The sequence below is a fragment of the Callithrix jacchus genome, chromosome 9 (genome assembly GCF_049354715.1).
Source record: "Callithrix jacchus isolate 240 chromosome 9, calJac240_pri, whole genome shotgun sequence".
Lineage (NCBI taxonomy): Eukaryota > Metazoa > Chordata > Mammalia > Primates > Cebidae > Callithrix > Callithrix jacchus.
This window is the reverse complement of record NC_133510.1, coordinates 72,806,248-72,826,366: the sequence shown is the minus strand read 5'-3', so window position 1 is coordinate 72,826,366 and position 20,119 is coordinate 72,806,248. Positions and strand designations below refer to the sequence as shown.

The 20,119-nt window shown below is 35.1% G+C and overlaps 1 protein-coding gene across 18 annotated transcripts in view; it reads right to left on the bottom strand.

The window, feature by feature from the left end:
- Window positions 1–20,119, bottom strand: part of CNOT2 (CCR4-NOT transcription complex subunit 2) — a 105,601-nt gene that overhangs the window by 46,802 nt on the left and 38,680 nt on the right. For 4 of the 18 annotated variants that reach the window (XM_078336867.1, XM_035257007.3, XM_078336862.1 and 1 more), the window contains one exon: window positions 10,546–10,603. The exons of 8 other annotated variants lie outside the window; for them this stretch is intronic. In XM_078336867.1, coding sequence (XP_078192993.1) covers window positions 10,546–10,566 — 21 coding nt within the window. In that variant the 5' untranslated portion in view covers window positions 10,567–10,603. Of the gene's footprint in view, window positions 1–10,545; window positions 10,774–20,119 lie in introns of all 18 variants that reach the window. 6 more of the 18 variants (XM_078336866.1, XM_078336871.1, XM_078336868.1 and 3 more) reach the window with 2 other exon arrangements.

The window sequence follows — 20,119 nt, the reverse complement described above, 5'->3', positions numbered from 1 at the left end:
AGGTGTGAAATTGTAATATAAAAATATTTTTTAAGGGTCTAAGAATTTATTAGAACATAGGTACTTAATCTTTTTTGGGAAGCAGACTCCTGGTGAATCTCAGAATATTATTCTGTAACTCTGAAGGCTATCTCAGGTTTACACATGGCTATCCACCAGCCCTCTAAGTAGTCCCTACTAGGAAGAAAATAATGTTTTTTAGTGAGTACTTTCAAAAAGGAAACAGTGGCAAAAAAATCAGTTTATACCTTGCAAAATAAGATTCAATATACATAAGATTTTAGAAGGTTTTTTGGTGAAAGTTAAAGATACATTTAATTATCTTTACAGAACTTTCACTAAGCTCTAATTCTAAGAATAAACATGGAAAACACATAAAAATACATAATTCAATGAAGTTTCAGGTGAATACCAAGGCATCTCTCATCAAATTTTACACACATAAATAAGCTCAAATGGATACAAAGTAAACTCTTCTTTTGACAAAGTTTGTATAATACTTATCATCAAGACAAATTATAGACTCCTAGAATTCTAATTGTATAGAATTAAAATTTTTATGCTTACTACCTTGTAAAAAGGTTTGGTTTGAAGGCAAAACTAAACATATAAAATGTTCCAGGCAAAAGAAAATGAAGAAATGTTTCCTTTCCGTCAATACCAGATTGACTCAAGAGTCTCGCTCTCTCTCTCTCTGTGTGTGTGTGAAAGAAAACATGCCACACTTCATTTGTTTTGTATGCTTCAACACAGAATTACATATCAGTGACAATACTAATTATTATTACATGACGTCAGCAAATAATTAAAAAACAACAACAACAACAACAACAACACAAAAACAGAGTGGCGGGGAGGGAAGAAGGGAAGGAGAGGGAAATGAGAGTGTTTTACTCTCCCCCACGAATGGAAGCTCCCATCCAGAGACCGGTGCTGGGAAGAGACAAAGAATTCTAATCCATGACAAAATCACAAGATAAAAAGACAATACAAGTTTTTCATAAAGCTAGATTTACTCAATTTTAAAGTGCCTATCCTTTATTCTACATAGAATGATGGAACATGGTAGAAGTATTTTAAAATAATCAGGGAGGGTAAAACTGCTATGAAAACAAGCAGAGAAGTAACTAACCAGGCAAATGCCTGAAGGAAAAGCATTCAATTCAGAGGATCAGTAAGCCCCTCACTGGTGTGGCTGAAGCAGCATCAACTTAGTGGTGAAGGATAGGAACTGGTATCAGAGAGACTGTTGGGGCTAGACTATACAGTACCTTGTAAGTCTGAGAGAATCTGGATTTTATCGTTAGATGGGAAATCGAGAGAGGATTTAGGGGAAGCTTAAGAGTAACTTAATTTGGCATATTAAAAAAAAAAGTCCTACCTACTCCATGAGGAATGGGCTAAAGAGGGTATAAAATGGAAGCAGAAAAATGCATTAGAAGGCCAGGGATAGATAATGATGGCCTAATAGTCAGGTGGTAAGAATTAGTTGGATAAAAGATATACTCTGAGGAAGAACTAGTATGAATGGATAGACGGATGGATGACATGAAAGGGTTAAACTGTATACATCTTTCTCCTGGAAGAGAAATTAGGGTATATAAAAATCAATTTCTATAAATTTCAAAGAGAATATGTCAATATTACATTTAAATTACTAGTTATAACATATGCTAAAAAGTCAATCTGTTAAAGATTTTTTAAAACGACAGTCATGTGCTGCATAATGACATTTCAGTCAATGATGGACCATATATACAACTGTGGTCCCATAAGATTATAAACAAGCTGAAAAATTCCTATTGCCTAGTGATGTCTTGATAGACCTAAGCAAATATATGAATGTGTATCTTAGTTTTTAACAAAACAAAAACATTTAAAAAGTAAAAAAAAAAAAAAAATTTCAAACAAAAAAGCTGAGTATGAATATAAAGGAAGAAAATACTTTGTACAGCTGTACATGTTTAAGTCAAATGTTGAGTCCAAAAGCTTTCATAAAATTAAAAGTGTTATAAAGTAAAAATGTTACAGTAAGCTAAGATTTATTATTCCAGAATGAATATTTTAAAATAAATTTAGTGTAGCCTAAGTGTATAGTGCTTCCGATGACCACAGTAGTATACTGTAATGTCCTAAGACTTCACATTCACATACCACTTACTCACTGAATTACCCAGAACAACTTCCAGTTCCGTAAGCGCCACTTACGCTAAATGCCCTATATAGGTGTAAGCTTTTTTAAAAAAGTGTTTTATATGTTATTTTTACTGTACCCTTTCTGTGTTTAGGTATGTTTAGATACACAAACTCCAATGTGTTACAACTGCCTATAGAATTCCTATAGTAATATGCTGTACAGGTTTGCTGCCTAGGAGCAAGAGGCTATATCATCCAGGTTTGTCTAAGTAAGGTCTGTGTGGTTCATAAAACAAAACTGCCTGATGCATTTCACAGAATGTACTCCCATTTTTAAGTGACATATGGCTACAGTTTAAAATTGAATCAGACTTCATTTTACATTAGAAATATGGCATTAGAACCTTTGGTGTGTACAATTTGTCAGGTTTATTTAAGCAAACAAGTCAAGGGCTTGTATCTACTTTGTTAAGGGACCGCCTTTTTGCTTGACTTTCACATCAGGCTTTGTAAGAACAAGCAGCACAAATTGAAATTTTACCATGAAAGAATATGTGTATGTAGCAAAAGCAATGCTTCTTAAACATTTTTTGAACACAGACCTAAAACTAATCAAGACATTTAATTTTTCCTTTGATTTCTTAAGAACTAAGCAGCATATTCTAAAAAGTACACAGAAGTCAGGCATGGTGGCTCACACCTATAATCCCAGTACTTTGGGCAGCTGAGGCAGGCGGATCACTTGAGGTCAGGAGTTCAAGACTAGCCTGGCCAACATGGTGAAACCCTATCTCTACTAAAAATTAAAAAAAAAAAAAAAAAAATTAGCCAAGCATTGTGGTGTGCACCTATAATCCCAGCTACTTAGGAGGCTGAGGTGGGAGAATTGCTTGAAACCAAGGAGGCAGAGGTTGCAGTGAGCCAAGATCATCCTGAGACTGCACTCTATGCTGGCCAACACTGAGATTTTGTCTTTATGAATTCCTAAGGAATGACATTCTCAACATTTAAAGACATTATTTCAAAGCCAAATGTAGTAAATGAGAATAATCACAGAAATTTACAAAAAAACCCTCAAACTTCAGATAATCTAACCAGTAACTTCAGAGAAGACAGGTAAAGTGGTCCCTGACTCAGGCAAGATGAATGGCAATTAGGGAACCGACGAAATAAGAGACAAAGCCTGGAGTTACATAGAGATACAGCTCAAGATCCCTGAGATAATCACCTCAACATGACTTTGCAGCACTAATTATCTTAGAACCCAACATAATTCTTATGTTCCTGCTTAATTTTGGCTATTCATAGTTGTTACTGTTCATGGTAATCTCTGGAAATGTCACTTTAACTCTGAAAAATGTTGTCTGTAACCTTTGTGATCTTCAACAATTAAAATTTAAGCTGATCAAACCAACCCTATATATTTATTAAAATTATGTACATCATTAATATCTTTTCATCTCTACTGTCATTTCCTATTACGGTTTGGCTCTGTGTATGCACACAAATCACAACTCGAATTGAAATAATCACCATGTGTCATGCGGGGAACCTGGGGGGAGGTAACTGAATCATGGGAGCAGGTTTTTCCTGTGCTATTCTCATGATAGCGAATAAGTCTCACAAGATCTGATGGTTTTATACAGAGGAGTTGCCCTGCACATGTTCACTCTTGCCTGCTGCCACATAAGATGTGACTATACTACAAGGCTACAGTAATCAAAACAGCATGGTACTGGTACCAAAACAGAGATATAGACCAATGTAACGGAATAGAGACCTTGGAGGCCACACCACACATCTACAACCATCTGATCTTTGACAAAACTCACAAAAACAAGTAATGGGGAAAGGTTGTCTGTTTAATAAATGTTGTTGGGAAAACTGGCTAGCCATGTGCAGAAAGCAGAAACTAGACCTCTTCCTGACACCTTACATTAAAATTAACTCCAGATGGATTAAAGACTTAAACATAAGACCTAACACCATAAAAACCCTTGAAGAAAACCTCCGCAAAACCATCCAGGACACAGGCATAGGCAAGGACTTCATGACTAAAATGCCAACAACATTGACAACAAAAGCCAAAATATACAAATGGGATCTAATTAAACTCCAGAGCTTCTGTAGAGCAAAAGAAACAATTATTAGAGTGAACTGGCAACCAATAGAATGGGAAAAATTTTTTGCAATCTACCCATCTGACAAAGGGCTTATATCCAGAATCTACAAAGAACTAAAACAGATTTACAAGAAAAAAACAAACAAGCCCATTCAAAAGTGGGCAAAGGACAGAACAGACACTTTTCAAAAGAAGACATTTATGAGACCAACAAACATATGAAAAAATGTTCATCATCACTGGTCATTAGAGAAATGCAAATCAAAACTACACTGAGATACCATCTCAATGCCAGTTAGAATGGCAATCATTAAAAAATCTGGAGACAACAGATGCTGGAGAGGATGTGGAGAAACAGGAACACTTTTACAAAGTTGTTGGGAGTGTAAATTAGTTCAACCATTATGGAAGACGGTATAGCGATTCCTCAAGGACCTAGAAATAGAAATTCCATTTGACCCAGCAATCCCATTACTGGATATATAGCCAAAGGATTATAAATCATTCTTTTATAAGGACATATGCACATGAATGTTCACTGCAGGACTGTTTACAATAGCAAAGACTTGGAACCAATCCAAATGCCCATCGATGATAGACTGGACAGGGAAAATGTGGCACATATACACCATGGAATACTACACAGCCAGAAAAAACGGTAAGTTCATGTCCTTTGTAGGGACATGGATGAACCTGGAAACCATCATTCTCAGCAAACTGACACAAGAACAGAAAATCAAACACAGCATGTTCTCACTATTAGGCAGGTGTTGAAAATAAGAATGCATGGACACAGGGAGGGGAGCAACACACACTGGGGTCTGTTGGGGAAGGATAACATGGGGAGAAATGTCAGATATAGGTGATGGGGAGGAAGGCAGCAAATCACATTGTCATGTATGTACCTATGTAACAATCTTGCATGTTCTTCACATGTACCCTCAAACCTAAAATGCAAATAAAATAAATAAATAAATAAGATGTGAATTTGCTCCTCATTCGCCTTCTGCCATGATTGTGAGCCCTCCCTAGCCATGTGGAACTCTGAGTCAACTAAACCTCTTTCCTTTATAAATTACCCAATCTTGGGTATGTCTTTATTAGCAGCATGAGAACAGACTAATACACTACAACAAGCCACTCCAATAACCTCCAAACAGGTCTTTATTAATCTATTCTTCCCCTCGATTCTACTCTCCCACGTCAAAGTTATTTTTTTTTTTTGAGACGGAGTTTAGCTCTTGTTTACCCAGGCTGGAGTGCAATGGCGCTATCTCGGCTCACCGCAACCTCCGCCCCCTGGGTTCAGGCAATTCTCCTGCCTCAGCCCCCTGAGTAGCTGGGATTACAGGCACACGCCACCATGCCCAGCTACTTTTTTGTAATTTTTAGTAGAGACGGGGTTTCACCATGTTGACCAGGATGGTCTCGATCTGCCGACCTCGTGATCCACCCGCCTCGGCCTTCCAAAGTGCTGGGATTACAGGCTTGAGCCACCGCGCCCCGGCCAAAGTTATTTTTTAAAGCAAAAATTTCTTATCTTCATGGACTTGCTGATAAAAATTCCTCAACAGCACTCCAAAATCAATAAGGCTTATAAGACCTTTTGTAACCTCTGACTTCTCTCCGTAAGTCCCCTGACACCACCAAACTCTTGCCACACCTTCAGTTACTCAGAACACAAGTTGCTTTCCAAGTCGGGGCTGTTGCATATGCTGATACGCTACTTAAAATGCCCTTTCTCCCATTCTTTGAAACTTTCACACTAAGTTAGGACTCTTGTTTATACAGTCACTGAAAACACTTTATGATAACTACAACTATAAAATAACAAACTGTTATTACTGGCCACTTACTATGTGCCAGGCAATATTCTAAATGCTTTAAAATAATTATCAAGATCATGCTATAAAGTAAGAACAATTAACTATCCCTATTTTGCAGATAAAGACCAGAGAAGTTAGGTTAACGTGCCCAAGGTTATGTAACTGATAAATGCAGAGATGGGTTTTGAACCCAATTTGCTAGAGTTCCCCCTTTTAATCATGATAATACATTGACTCTCAAACATACAACTAATAATGTGTGTTTTATTCTTGAACTTGTAAAGGGAAAAGCAGTAAGGGGCAAATAAAAAGCCAGCTGGAGGAGGAAGGTCCTTATGTTGTGAACAATGGTAAGTAGGGTATACCACAATTTGAATATTTATGTGCGTCAAAAAGATCACTTTAGCACAAGAACAAGAATGGACTGACTATAGACTTGTGAAATAAAAGCCAGTCTCTGTATGCCTAATCACATGTATTTTACAGAAAGTTGCATTGAGAATGAAGTTATGCTTAAAATAAATACTATTATACCAACTAAAAATTATTATCTGCCAGCAGCTCGTGCCTGTAATCCCAGCACTTTGGGAGGCTAAGGTGAGTGGATCACTTGAGGACAGGAATTTGAGATCAGCCTGGCCAACATGGTGAAACCCCATCTCTACTAAATCACAAATTTAGAAACCTCACATCTACTAAATACAAAAATTAGCTGAGTGTGGTGGTGCACACCTGTAGTCTCACCTTCTTGGAGGGTGAGACAGCAGAATTGCTTGAACCTGAGAGGCAGAGGTTGCAGTGAGCCAAGATCATGCCACTTCACTCCAGCCTGTTGCACAGGCTGGAGTGAAGATGTCTCAAAAAAAAAAAAAAAAAAAAAAAAAAAAAAAATCCAAGTTCCCATGGGTTTTTTTTTTTTTTTTTTTACGAAGTACTAAGTTAGTACTTTGGTTTCCATGTTCCCAAAGTACTAACATTTTTAGGTACTTAAGTATAGTGAACACAATTTTACCCTTCAAGGAATTAGGATAATTATAACTAAACTCTTAATTTCATTTTAACAGTTGGTTCTAATGTAGACATTATAGCACTACATATGTAGAACACACATAGAACTTGTGTTAAAAACCAATCCCTAGTAGCAACTTTTTATTGTAGATTCTCTAATGTGGGGAGGAGTTTTACTGCTAGCATGTTGATACAGGTGTCACAGGATAAAATCATTGTCTCATTCACTGCTTCACATTGAGTACCAAATTTTCACTCCAGGCTACAAGAGTTTGTACTCAGCTTGCATTATACAAGATGAAAACTGCTAACCGTAAGTTATACAGTACCTGAGAAGGGGGAAATAGTGTTTCCTTCTCAGACACTGTTTTCCTATTGGAGATTTGAGTAATTTAGAATTTGAATTCTTAACTTTTCTCCCAATTCCACATTCAGTGTCAACAAACACTTAATCTACAAATATGCACAAGTTCTTGTCTATAAAATAGGCAGAAACAATAAAAACCACACCCAATGGCATTAACACTTATCTGCCATTAATCAAGGTTAGCCAATCTATATCTGAAACCAATGATGAGGAGTCCTAATACCTGAAGATAATCTAGTGTTTTTATAATTGCCCTTTAGAGGGAAAATATGATAGCTAAAAATCTCAAAGACTGCCCAAATTCTATGGAAGCAGAATATTTGTATATCAAATATTATATTGTTACAACCTGGAAATATTTGTTAACAAAGATTATTTTTTTAGTATTATTTTTTGTGATAGGATTTTAAACTGCTTATCCTGCTTCACAACTATTATAATTCTAATTTTATTTAATTATTGAATAACAGTAAAAAAAAAAAAGGGGTGGGGAGGGAGCTTAATTAAAAGGCATCTATGCTGCACAAAAAAATTCTAGCTTCTCAAAGAACAAAGATATTAATACCTGAAACTCTTTACAACAAGCACTAACTCTCTCTTCATGTCAGAAACAAATTCAAGTCTTCCTAGTTCTAGAATATTATGGTTTCATATGTATAATGAAAAGTTCATGAATCTGCTTAGGATAGAGCTAAGAAAAATGAATATTTAGATAAATTTTAAAGTTTAGAATTAAAAATAATCAAATCAATAGCATGGAAATAAATAAAAGCAACTTATTTCATAGCTTTAGCCAATGCAGAATACCCATAAATAATAAATAAAAGCCTTAATGAATACCAAAGATAGTTAACATGTAGAAACACACACACACAAATCTATGACTGATTGGAACAGGCTTTAGTAGAAAACTAGGGACCTATACAAACATTTCCACAAACATTATTTTGGAGAGTAGATAAATATCCTAACAGAGTCCTTTCTAAGGTTTACAGAAATATTTAGCAAATTTATGTGTATTTGGTGGTGGTGGGGGGGTCATCCAATAAAACAAGATGGCCTGTATCTAAGAGAAAGATGGGGAGGGAGGGAGGGAGGGAGGGAGGGAGGGTGTGTGTGTGTGTTGGGGGGAAGGGAGAATGAAAAACACATCACTCTTTCCTAATCCAAAAACCAAAATCTGGTGTCTGAAGCTGCTGTATTCAGATAATATTCCCAAAAGCCATGTATGTTATCCCTTAATATGCACCCCCAAAGTCTACAAATTCTCTAGAGGGTGTTATCAAAATGCAACAAATGCCTCCACAAGTTTGACTCTGATCAAGGGAGAATATGTTCTCCATACTTCAACATGAACAAACAGATTTTGTGGTTTTTTAGAATCTTAAAATGTGCTGCACCAATATGCTTTAGATAGATTCACATTTGAATTATCAATGAATAAGCTTTAAAAGGTAAGTTCATCATCCTAAAACTAAAATTCTAATTATTTGAAAAGTGCTAATCCACAGGAAAAAAGTACACATAAACCAAAGTAAAGAACTAAATATAATCAGTACCTCTTCGGTAAGAAGTTAGAGTCGAGAACTCACACAATGGAGCCTAAAATTAAAGTAGCACTTTATCCTTAAATATTAGGATGTAAAACTATAAAACAGAAATGGAAGGACACATTAACAGTAGAAAATCTCCACATTTAGAATATAAAACAAACTCTCTTGCATAAAGAAATAAAATATTTTAATGAGAATATTTTAAACAAATCCTTAAAAGAGGGTGGGCAAAGATGGGTCTAATAAAGAGAGAAGTAGGAAGGGAATATAAAGATATATTGAAAAAAATGGAATCCACTTTGCTGAGGGAGATGTGTTTGTATAGAGCTCCCAGTAATCTAAAAAAACTCATGAAAAAAGGAGAGATAAATTGCTGGGAAGTCTGTATTTTGAAGACCTGTTTTGAGAACTGAAATGCCAAATACACACACACACACACACACACACACACACACACACACACACACACAAGAAAAAAGAAGAAATGCCAAATACACTAGTGCCCAATCTCTTTTTAAGCCTCAAATACTTTCTCTGAAGAAATTTAGCAATCGTGGGCCATCTTAAGAGTCTGCTTTTTTGCGGTTTAATGTGAATGTCTTGTATGTGCAAAAATCTATTAATCAGATGAATATAAATTATATGGGATAGATATAGGAGAACTAAAAATACAAGTTTTGGAGGCTTTCTGAGAAGAGGCTCAAAAGGAAGTCAGGTAGTGAAGACCCAGAGCTACATCACTACAAAATTAAATCTTTAATATTTAGGTCATGATTTTATGTGCAAGGCAGACAAGGAGAACATGCCAGGAGTGTTGGCATCTCTCTCTCCTCTCTCTCTCACACACGCATGAACATGCACACAGGACATAGGATCTGATCAATTAATTCATTTGTTCAACAAATACTTGCTGAATTATATACCAGATACCATACCTTCACTGCTTCTATACTCATTTTTGTTACTATCAAACCTAGACATTGGCAGAAATGTTCCAGTCCTCCTATGAAGACTTCAAAGAAAAAGATGTTTAAAGTTTCTATTCCTGTAAAATTAAAACATAGCTACCTGCCTAATACCTCAGGAAAAAAACAGCACATCTAAAGCTAGTGGAAGAAAACTAAAACTTGCCTCCTTCTTAGACCAAGTTACATATGGCAAAATTATAGTCTATGGACTTATGCCTTCCCCAACTTTATTTTTAGCTTCTTTTTTGAACATGGGTTTTCTGGACCTACTACATACACTGTGAAGAACATAAAGTTTTAAAAAATTTAAGAAACTTCCTTTGCATTATAATATTAATAGTTTATTGAGTTTAAGGTTTTTTCCTATTTCACATCTAATAAGAATTAAAATTATTTCTTCAACACTATATTTTTATTTAATAATGAGTTTTATGAGAAAAATAATTTATAACAAACATATTTCTAAACTAACAAAATGACTCATTGATAAAATGGCCCAATATCCACCCTCAAAATACTGATGACAGTACTATTGTTCCCCCAGCTTTCCCCACCACATACTTACCTGTGCAACTTCTTGCAACATTTGCTACTCTGGGGATTGGAAAGCTCAGAGCTGGAGGCTGAAGTGAAGAAGGAAAGGTTGGAGGGTGAACCATGGCATCAGCCCCACACTAGGCACTTCCCTGAGATATTACAGCAGGGTTGACACCACAGCTCTGAAGTTCAAACTCCAGCAAACAATAAGAAAGGAGTCCAACCAGAACATGAGAAACGATGGGATTCTTCTGCTCTTTGAAAAATAAGGAAATCATGCTATAAAGATCTGAATGTCCAGTTTCAACATTATGACTCCCTGTCTACCTCTTCATTATTCCCCAAACCCAGAATTATCTTTCAGACTAATTCAAAGTACTAACTTAAAAAAAAAAGCAGTGCTCAGTATAAACTTGCACACTTTCCCAGAAAATGCAAAGACAGAGCTTACCCAGCCATCATGAAAACATGTAAGACAGCATGTTCAAATAATTTGTGCCTATCCACTTCTTGTCCACTCTCTTGCTCTCTTGAGTACTCAACATTAAATCTAAGGCTCTCATACACATTAACCATCGACAAGCAGAATTAAAGTTCTACTATATGGATGTACTTCAAATTCCTAAAGGTGGACCAATGAACCTTTAAAAACTAAACATAACTGATATAAGTTCATTCCTTGGGAAAAGTGAATTTCTTAACTGTTCCAGGCTGATAAAAACAAATAAGGACCCCTCCGTTAGAAAAACCTGAGATTTCAATCAAATGAGATGATAAAGAGAAAAATTTTAAGATTTTAAAACAAAACAATCTGAATAAAGGATTTAAATAAGATATGAAATCTATTTACTTTTACAAAAATGTGACTCCTTACTTGAAAATATAAAAAATGAGTTATTATTCAGAGAAAAAATGGACTCTTATAAATACTAAAATAAAAAATACAGAAGCTTATTTAAGACATTCATCTATTCAACAGCATAAATAGATTATGATTGAAGGTGACAAATTATTTTAAAACCTTCACATTTAAAAATATAAAGAGGTATCAGAATCCTACTTTATGTTAGAGAAACTAATTAAAAATGAAAAGTATTCCTTTAGCAAAGGAAGATATCTTTAAAATGCTTCTAAACATCTCACCATGTACACTAATTCAATAATCAGTAAGTGAGCATCTACTGCACACAGTGCTATGATGTTAAATATTACAGTTTACAGTTATATACTTTATCCTCTTGATGTTCAGAATAAAAAAACATCAGAAATCAAAGGGAATAGAGGTGAAACACATTCACAATGGACTCTGCACCATTACCAAGGCCTTCATGACCGTAACTCTTTGTTCTCTCTCATCTCCTCTGTTATCATTCTCCACTCACTTCATGTGCTCCTGCCATACTGGCCTCCTTGCTGTTCCTCAAACACGTAGGACATACTCCTGTCTCCAGGCCCTTGTATTTCTTATCCTTCAGGAATGCTCTTCCTCTAGACATCCAGATGGCTTCCTACTTCACCTACTTCAGGTATGGAGTCATCTCAGTAAGGAATTCCTTGTCTATTTAAAATTATAATACTTTGTCCTCCAACCCCTTACATGTAATTTTACATTTCCTTAGTCTTCTCCGATCCGAGAGTTATCCCAGTCTTTCCTCATCTTTCACAATATTGATGTTATGTCATATACACTGCAGAATGTCCCACAATTTGGGTTTGTGAGATGTTTCCTCATAATTAGATTGAAGTTATGCATTCTAAAAGCCACATCACCAGAGTTAATGTAGTCTTCTCAAGTGCCTCATATATGACACATATATTCCAATGTATGAGTACATACGATGTTAATGTCTTACTACAGGTGAAGTTAACCTTGATCATGGTTAACGTGGTACATCTCCAAGTTTTCTCTACTGTAAACTACTAGTTTTCTCTTCTTAAATAAGAAATTTTTGGAGAAGTACTGTGAGAACATGCAAATACCTCTCTGTCTTTATATTTGTCCACACATTGTAGCATTCACCTATGAATAATGCTTGCAGTACCTATTACTGTGGTGTTTTAATAGCAATTTTCTATTTTCCTTCTCTATTTAATGGAAACCCTTTAACAAAGCAAACCAATCATCTTTTAAAGATTTCACACTTAACTACCAACACAGGGTCAAAGACTTTACATAAATCAACCCAAGGGATTCAGGTAGAAGGTGAAGACTATGGCTCAAACTAAAAGCTCTTCACTCTGCCAAAGACGTTTGTTTTAGCTTTATCACAGTCTCTTTAAGTGCCTTAGTAGAAAAGAATAGGTGTAAAATTTGTGTCCTTAGCATTTCTGGCCCTAATAAGGGTCTTTTCTATTTCCGTGAGAACATCTTCTATTTTCATTAGCACATTTATGATGTTCTTTAATTTACAGATCCAGATGAAACAACACAGAGATAAAATACTATTTTATGCTTTACAAGACAGATTTTTTAGAGTGAAAAATGCCAATTAGTAAAATTTTTACTTCACAGCTGAGAAAATGAATGACCACTGTATCTATGGGCCTACTGGATTCTAGAAAATCTTAAGGGCATCAGGAACTCCGAGGGAAACAGTTCAATTTTTGCTTTAAGTTAAACTGAATCAGTGCTATGACAATTCTACATAAAAACTGGAATCCATTTACTGACCTGTACTGCATTACATTTCTTTCTAAATGAACTTAAGTGCTGAGAAAAGGTCTGAGATTCATTTATATTGCACATCATTTAGTATTTTAAACAGCAGAAAGACAGCATTCAAATGTTGTCTGAATACTGACATAAAAGCTTCGTCTCTTTATCAGGAATGGTTTTCATTCATCTTCTCAACCAAAATACAATTTTTAAAAATGAAATATGGCTGCAGTGGCTCCAATACCTATATTCCCAGCATCGTAAGAGGCTGAGGAGGGAGGATCATTTGAGACCAGGAATTTAAGACAAGCCTGGGCAACATAGTGAGACCTTGTCTAAAAATTTTTTAATATGAAAAACTTTTTAAAAAATGAAATCTTAAGACTTTCACTTCCAACCAAGATAGAGTAGTGGTAGTATTAGTTGTGGCAGTAACCCACCTAAAACAACTTAAAAATGGACAGAATATATTAAACAACGAATTTTAGATAGAGGATATCAAGCCGTGCAGGACAATAATCCTTGAGACAAGAGAAACAATTAATGAGGACACAACAACTACCCTTGCTTATAGGACTGAAAAACTTTTCAATCTGCAGTAAGGGAGAGGGATTCCAGGTTGGTGGAGCTCAGCAATCTTTGTGAATTGAGGAAGTAGAGGAGAGAGTCTGGGTAATTAAAGGCAGCCGGAATGAATAGGCTAGGGTACTAGACGAGAGAGAGCGGCACAGAAAAAGAGCTCTGGAGATGTGCAGAGGGTCCCTCTGAGTCTTCGGCTAAGTACTGACTATCACATGTATGTAAGAAAACTACCGGAAGCTTAAAAGAAAAAAAGAGAAAATAAAAGCCACCTGCAATAAAAAGAGAAAACAATCCCCAGGGCTCAGACAGGGCTGGGTAACATTTATGTTCTTACTATCCAGAGTAGAAAAACATAATTCACATAATTCAAAAAAGAACTGCTTAAGTTGGAGGAAAATTAACCCTAAACTAAAGACTACTCTGGTTCTGTTAAACAAGACCTTAAAAAAAAAAGAGACATCTCAAAAGGATCAAATGGCTTCTATTATAAGTAACTTAACTGCAACCATGAGAAATCAAAAGAATATTAACAGAAATAAAAATATTACATAGCACTCAACAATATAAAGTTTCCAAAGATTGGCATCCAAGCAAAAATCACTAGCCACGCAAAGAAGCAGTAAAAGAGAACAGATAATGGGGAGAAAAAAAACAAACACTGAACAGAAAGTTTCTATTAATAAAAATGAGTATTAGAATTAGTAGACAATGATACTCAAAGAGTTATATTTTATAGGTAAAAGAAGGCAGAGTAATTGGTATGCTGAAGAAAAGATTAGTAAACTTAAAAACACAGAAATAAAAATGATCCTAACTAAAACATGGCAAGGAAAAAAAAGAAAAAAAAAATGAACAAAGCATCAGTAAGCTGTGGGACAACTCCAGGCAATGCAATATACGTGTAATTGGAGTCCCCAAAGGACAGTGAAGATAGAAAATAAATTTAAATAAATAATGGATGAAAAAAATTCCTAAATTTGTATAAACATACAAATTCAAGAAGCTCAACAAATTCCAAGCATAAGACATGAAAAAAATTAAACCAACACAGACCATAATCCAGCTGCGTAAAATAAGTAACAAATCTAAAAATCTTAGTATTAGCCAGAGAGAAAAAGGCACATTATATACAAAAGACTAAAGGTAAGAATGACAGTAGACTTTTTTAGAAGAAGATAGTGAAGCACCATTTAAACAATTCTAAAAGCAAAAAAACCTGTCAACTTTGAAATTCATACTCAGTGAAAATTTATTTGAAAATAAAGGTGAAATAAAGACTTTTCAAACAAACCTAAAAGAATTCAACATTACCAGAAAAAAAAAATTAATCCTTCAGGTAGAAGAAAAATAATATGAAAAAAGAAGGGAAGGAAGAAAAAAGGAAGGGAAGTGAGCAAGAAAATACAGAAAGCAGGGCAAGGCAGGGAATAAAAAAAGGAAAAGGAGAGAAGAAAGGGTAACAAATAGAAAGGAAAAGATGGGAAGTAAAGAACCAACAAATCTATTCAATTATGCATAAAAGGCAAAAATAACATTACCACCACCCCTAAAATTCCCATGAACAATGAGAAAATATAACAGAAGTCTAAGCAGAAAATGTTTCCCTTAGGAAGTAAGATTTCGAGCTGAGATCTAAAGAATTAAAATAGATGTTATTTGGTAGTACAACAGACTACAAAGAAGTTAAAATGCTCCACTCAATAACAACTAAAATTACTCCATAAAATACTAACTTAACCAATCAACAATACTTACTACATGCCAGACATTATTCTCAGGTGAGGATATAGCAATGAACAAAGTAAACACTAACAGAGGTTACATTTTTAAGTGTACAGCTGAACCTGGAAGGGAGAAAGGGAAATTCAGAACCCTTAAACAAGAGTAAAAGCTAGAATTCCAGAGAAGCCACAAGCCTATATCTCCAAATGAGAAGCCATTTAAAAAATCTTTTCATAAATTGTACCTTAAAAGGCTACACCATAATTGTAATAACTGCTTTGTAAAGAAGACAGCAAAAAATCTTACTGTTCTCAGTATTTATGGTAAGCAAAAAATGGTGAAGGAATGCTCTTAAAATTTATAGCCACAAACAAGCATGAATTCACATTACCTGTGTGGACTACAATCTCAAGTTAATATTTTGTTATTGATTCTGGATTAATAGTACCTTAGGCGCTTAGCAAAAGCAAGTGAAAATCACCTTGGGAGAAATGTCCCCTTCTACTTAGTCCTCAAAGAATTCCCAGAGTTCTAAGAAACATGAAATGATAGCTTAACACACACACAAGGAAACAAGGCACACTAAATGAGAACCAGTAGAAACAAAAACATTGTATAATCTGTGGCAATTTCCAATTGTTGATTTATCACATGCTAAACACAAAAACGAATAAAATAATTAAAAAAATAAGATACATTGGAATCTAGATCTAAACAAAGGGATAAATGATTATATGAATACATAAAATATACACAGTAAGATTAACAAACAATCTAATGGAGAGAAAGCAATACACCTGCCAATTTGGTTAATACACATTTTGTTCAAACACATAAACAAGCAATTGTATATATGGGCCACATTCTTGAACCAAAACAGAATTACATGAGAAATCAGCAACAAAAAGATAACTAGAAAAATCTGGTAAGTTAATTACCTGGAAAATGAAAAACATAAGATTAAAGAAGAGTGTAACAAACCCTAAGAAGTGAAAAAAGGCATTAAAGAGCACTAATGAATAAAAAAACAAAATTAAATTTTAGCAATAAATTAAAAAGGCTAAAATCGGACTCCTACTAAAACTGACAAATCACTAGTAGGTCTGACCAAATAAGGGGAAAAGAAACACAGTAAACAACCTTAAGAAGAAAAAAGATGCTACAGAGGAAAAAATATATAAGGTAGCATTACGAACAGTTTCTTTACCCTGATAAAGTATATCTAACTATTTTAAAAATCCTGTATCAAACATTATTTAATGACAACAACTTCAAAACTGGTGACAATTTCAAAACTGTCATTTCCGAATGATGTGTTTACTTATATGAACCCCCCAAAAGCCTACAGATAAATTATAAAAATTAAAGAGTTTAGCAACTTTGATAGATACAAAAATCTATTTTAAAAGTCAACTATATTTCAATGACACCTAAAACTAAAGATATTTTTTTAAATTTACAACTAAGAGAAGCAACAAAAGTACTTAGTCATAAATCAGACTGAAGTCCCTTATGAAAAAAAATAAGAAATCTTTGAGAGAAAATACATAAGAACTCAATATATAAATTCAGGAAGAATATCATAAACTTATCAATTCTTCTCCAAAGAAAAAGTCAATGCAGTTCCACTTAAAAACTCAATACTTTTTTGTTGTTGGAGGAAAGCATTTTCATGAACATTCCAAATTTGTCATAGAGCAAAAGGCCAAGACTCTTATGAAGAAAAAGGCTGACAGACAAACATGAAGATTTAACACAAAGCTTTAGTATTTAAGAAAACATGGTATTGGTACAGGCATAAAGACATCTAAGTAACAGAGGCATAAAGAACCCATGCATATAAAGAAACTTTTAGTTAAGAAGGGTAGAACAAATTTGTGCACAATGCAAATATGATAATTTAGGTGCAGGGAAAAGGAGTGTACTCCTAACACAATGTACAAAAACCAATTTCAGGTAGATTAAATATGGAAGATGAAACAAAAAATCTTTTTTAAAAGGCTATGAAGAATAAATATATCTCAAACACAACATCAATAGATGGCAAAAATTTTTATTATGAAATTATCAAATGTCAGATGAAGATAAGGACTGCTGATGGGGCTCAAAATTGGTATAAAGACTCCCAAACGTATTTCTAGAAGAACTCTTATGAATTTAATCTTCCCGAATTTTTAGAATACTGCTTTGTTCAGATAAATTTCTCTAACTTCATAAAGCTCTATTCTTCTTCTTTTTTTTTTTTTTTTTTTGAGATGGAGTCTTGCTCTGTCACCAGACGCAATCTCGGCTCACTGCAACCTCCACCTCCTGGGTTCAAGCAATTCTTCTGCCTCAGCCTCCTGAGTAGCTGGGACCACAGGCGCATGCCACCACGCCCGGCTAATTGTTGTATTTTTAGTAGAGACGGGGTTTCACCATGTTGGCCAGGACGGTCTCATCTCTTGACCTCGTGATCCGCCCACCTCAGCCTCCCAAAGTGCTGGGATTACAGGGTGAGCCATCATGCCCAGCCTCTCTTCTGTTCTTTTCAGGTAGTGTTTGAAAATACGATAGCTCATTTACTGAGATTTCCTGGTTCTGTTCCCCTCTCCCATGTTTCTGTTGTCCCCTTCGTGCTCAATTTTAATCCCTCTCCTTAGTGGAATCCTAGAAGGACACACTGGTGGGTCACTCTCAGGAGGTCACAGAGCTAAGCTGCTCCAATCACTTTAGCCTTACCCTGGATCCCTTACATTCACCTTATGAAGTAGACAAAAATCTATCCCAATTTCAAACTGGTAATTGTACTTACCAGTGAATATCTGTTGTCTACTCTGGGTACTTCTATTGGGTCCATCAGACATCACAATGTGTCTCTTTTATATGCATAAAAACTGGTAACTGTTAAGTCTTTTTCTTAGTTCTCACCTGCTTATATTTTTGGGTTCATGGGGACACTCTGTCAACAAGTTTTCTTATAAATGTTTTCACAAGTTTTAGTTTTGCTGTCTAGCTGATTCTATTTTTATATGGAAATTCAGAAAGATTACAAAAAAAAAAACAAAACAAAAACTAACCTGTCACCATCAGTGCTATTATCCTAGACTCTAAGCAAGACCTAAGGTTATATGTTAAAAGATAACTTTGCTTGCTTCTGTATTTTCTCTGATTCACAGAAATATCTGCATTAATGTTTTATTTTCTGATTTAATGAGTACACATTTCATAGTCATAAGACAAACCTTTTAAACACAAAGTATTTTTCTGAAAGAGAACACTTCGTATTTCATATGTAAAGCCTAGGGCATAAGTTGCCAAAAGGAACATCAGAGAGAACACACAGGGATGCCACTAGATATTTTATATCTTCTTAGGAAATACAGCACTATCCATCGGATAATCATGTGAATGATTTGGACCTAATTACTTACTTAGCAGAGTTTCTTTTGGCCCAACGGCACTATGAAAAAATTACCAATTCACTAAGGGTGCTATAAACCAGTGTCTTGGTGAAACTTATCTTTTTGGAAAACAAATGTCACCTTATTTGACCATTTCGGATGTTAATAAAAGAAGTATCAGAATGTATAATGAATTCAAAGAAAGGTTAACACTTAGCATCACACATAGCAATGAGTCAACCAATGAGGAACTTGTGAATTCATTAAACTTGATTTGACTGGTTAGCCTGAGAAAGAGGACAAAGAAGCCACGAATGCCAAAAACAAAAGGTCAAATTTTATTTGAAAAAATTTAGATTAGGCCAGGCCCAGTGGCTCATGCCTATAATCCCAACACTTTGGGGAGGTTAAGGTAGGCAGATCACCTGAGGTCAGAAGTTCAAGAATGATGTGGCCAAAATGGTGAAACCCTGTCTCTACCAAAAAATACAAAAATCAGCTGGATGTGGTGGTGTGCGTAGGTAGTTCTAACTACTTGGGAGACTGAGGCACAAAAATTGCTTGAATCTGGTGGCAGAGGATGCAGTGAGTGGAGATGGTGCCACTGCACTCCAGCCTGGGTGACAGACCCTGTCTCAAAAAAAAGAAAAATTAGATGATGTAGTCAAAATGATTTCAGTTGCTGATCACAAGGTCATGATATGAAAAGAACTTTCACAATCAAAAATGAAATTGTAAGAGCAATTTCATCTTAAGCAGCTGTATAAATGCAAGTGAAGGGCACATAAAAAGTAGTTCATGTGAGTATTTTCTACCCCTTTACTTTATCTCTGGCTAGTGATAACATGTCACAGCCATCTGGTTTCAAGACTTTTAAGAGCGAAGAAGAGAAAATTGAACGAATTCATCAGATTCAGGCTTTTTTTTTAAACTCATTCTTTCATTAGATCACTCTTATTCATCTTCACCCAAAACCAAGCAGCAATAATTGAAAACTCTATTTTTCTTCTCTGGGCACCAGATTTGACAAATCTTCAATTGTTAAGTATTAATTTAATAAAATTCTATAGATCTGTCAATACATCAATCGGCCAACTGACTGACAGGGTCTCGCTCTGCCACACAGTCTAGAGTGCAGTGGTGTGATGACAGCTAACTGCTTCCTCAAACTCTGGGGCTCAAGCCATCTCCCACCTCAGCCTCTCCAGTAGCTAGGACTACAGGTGCATTATCACTACACTCAGCTATTATTTTACTTT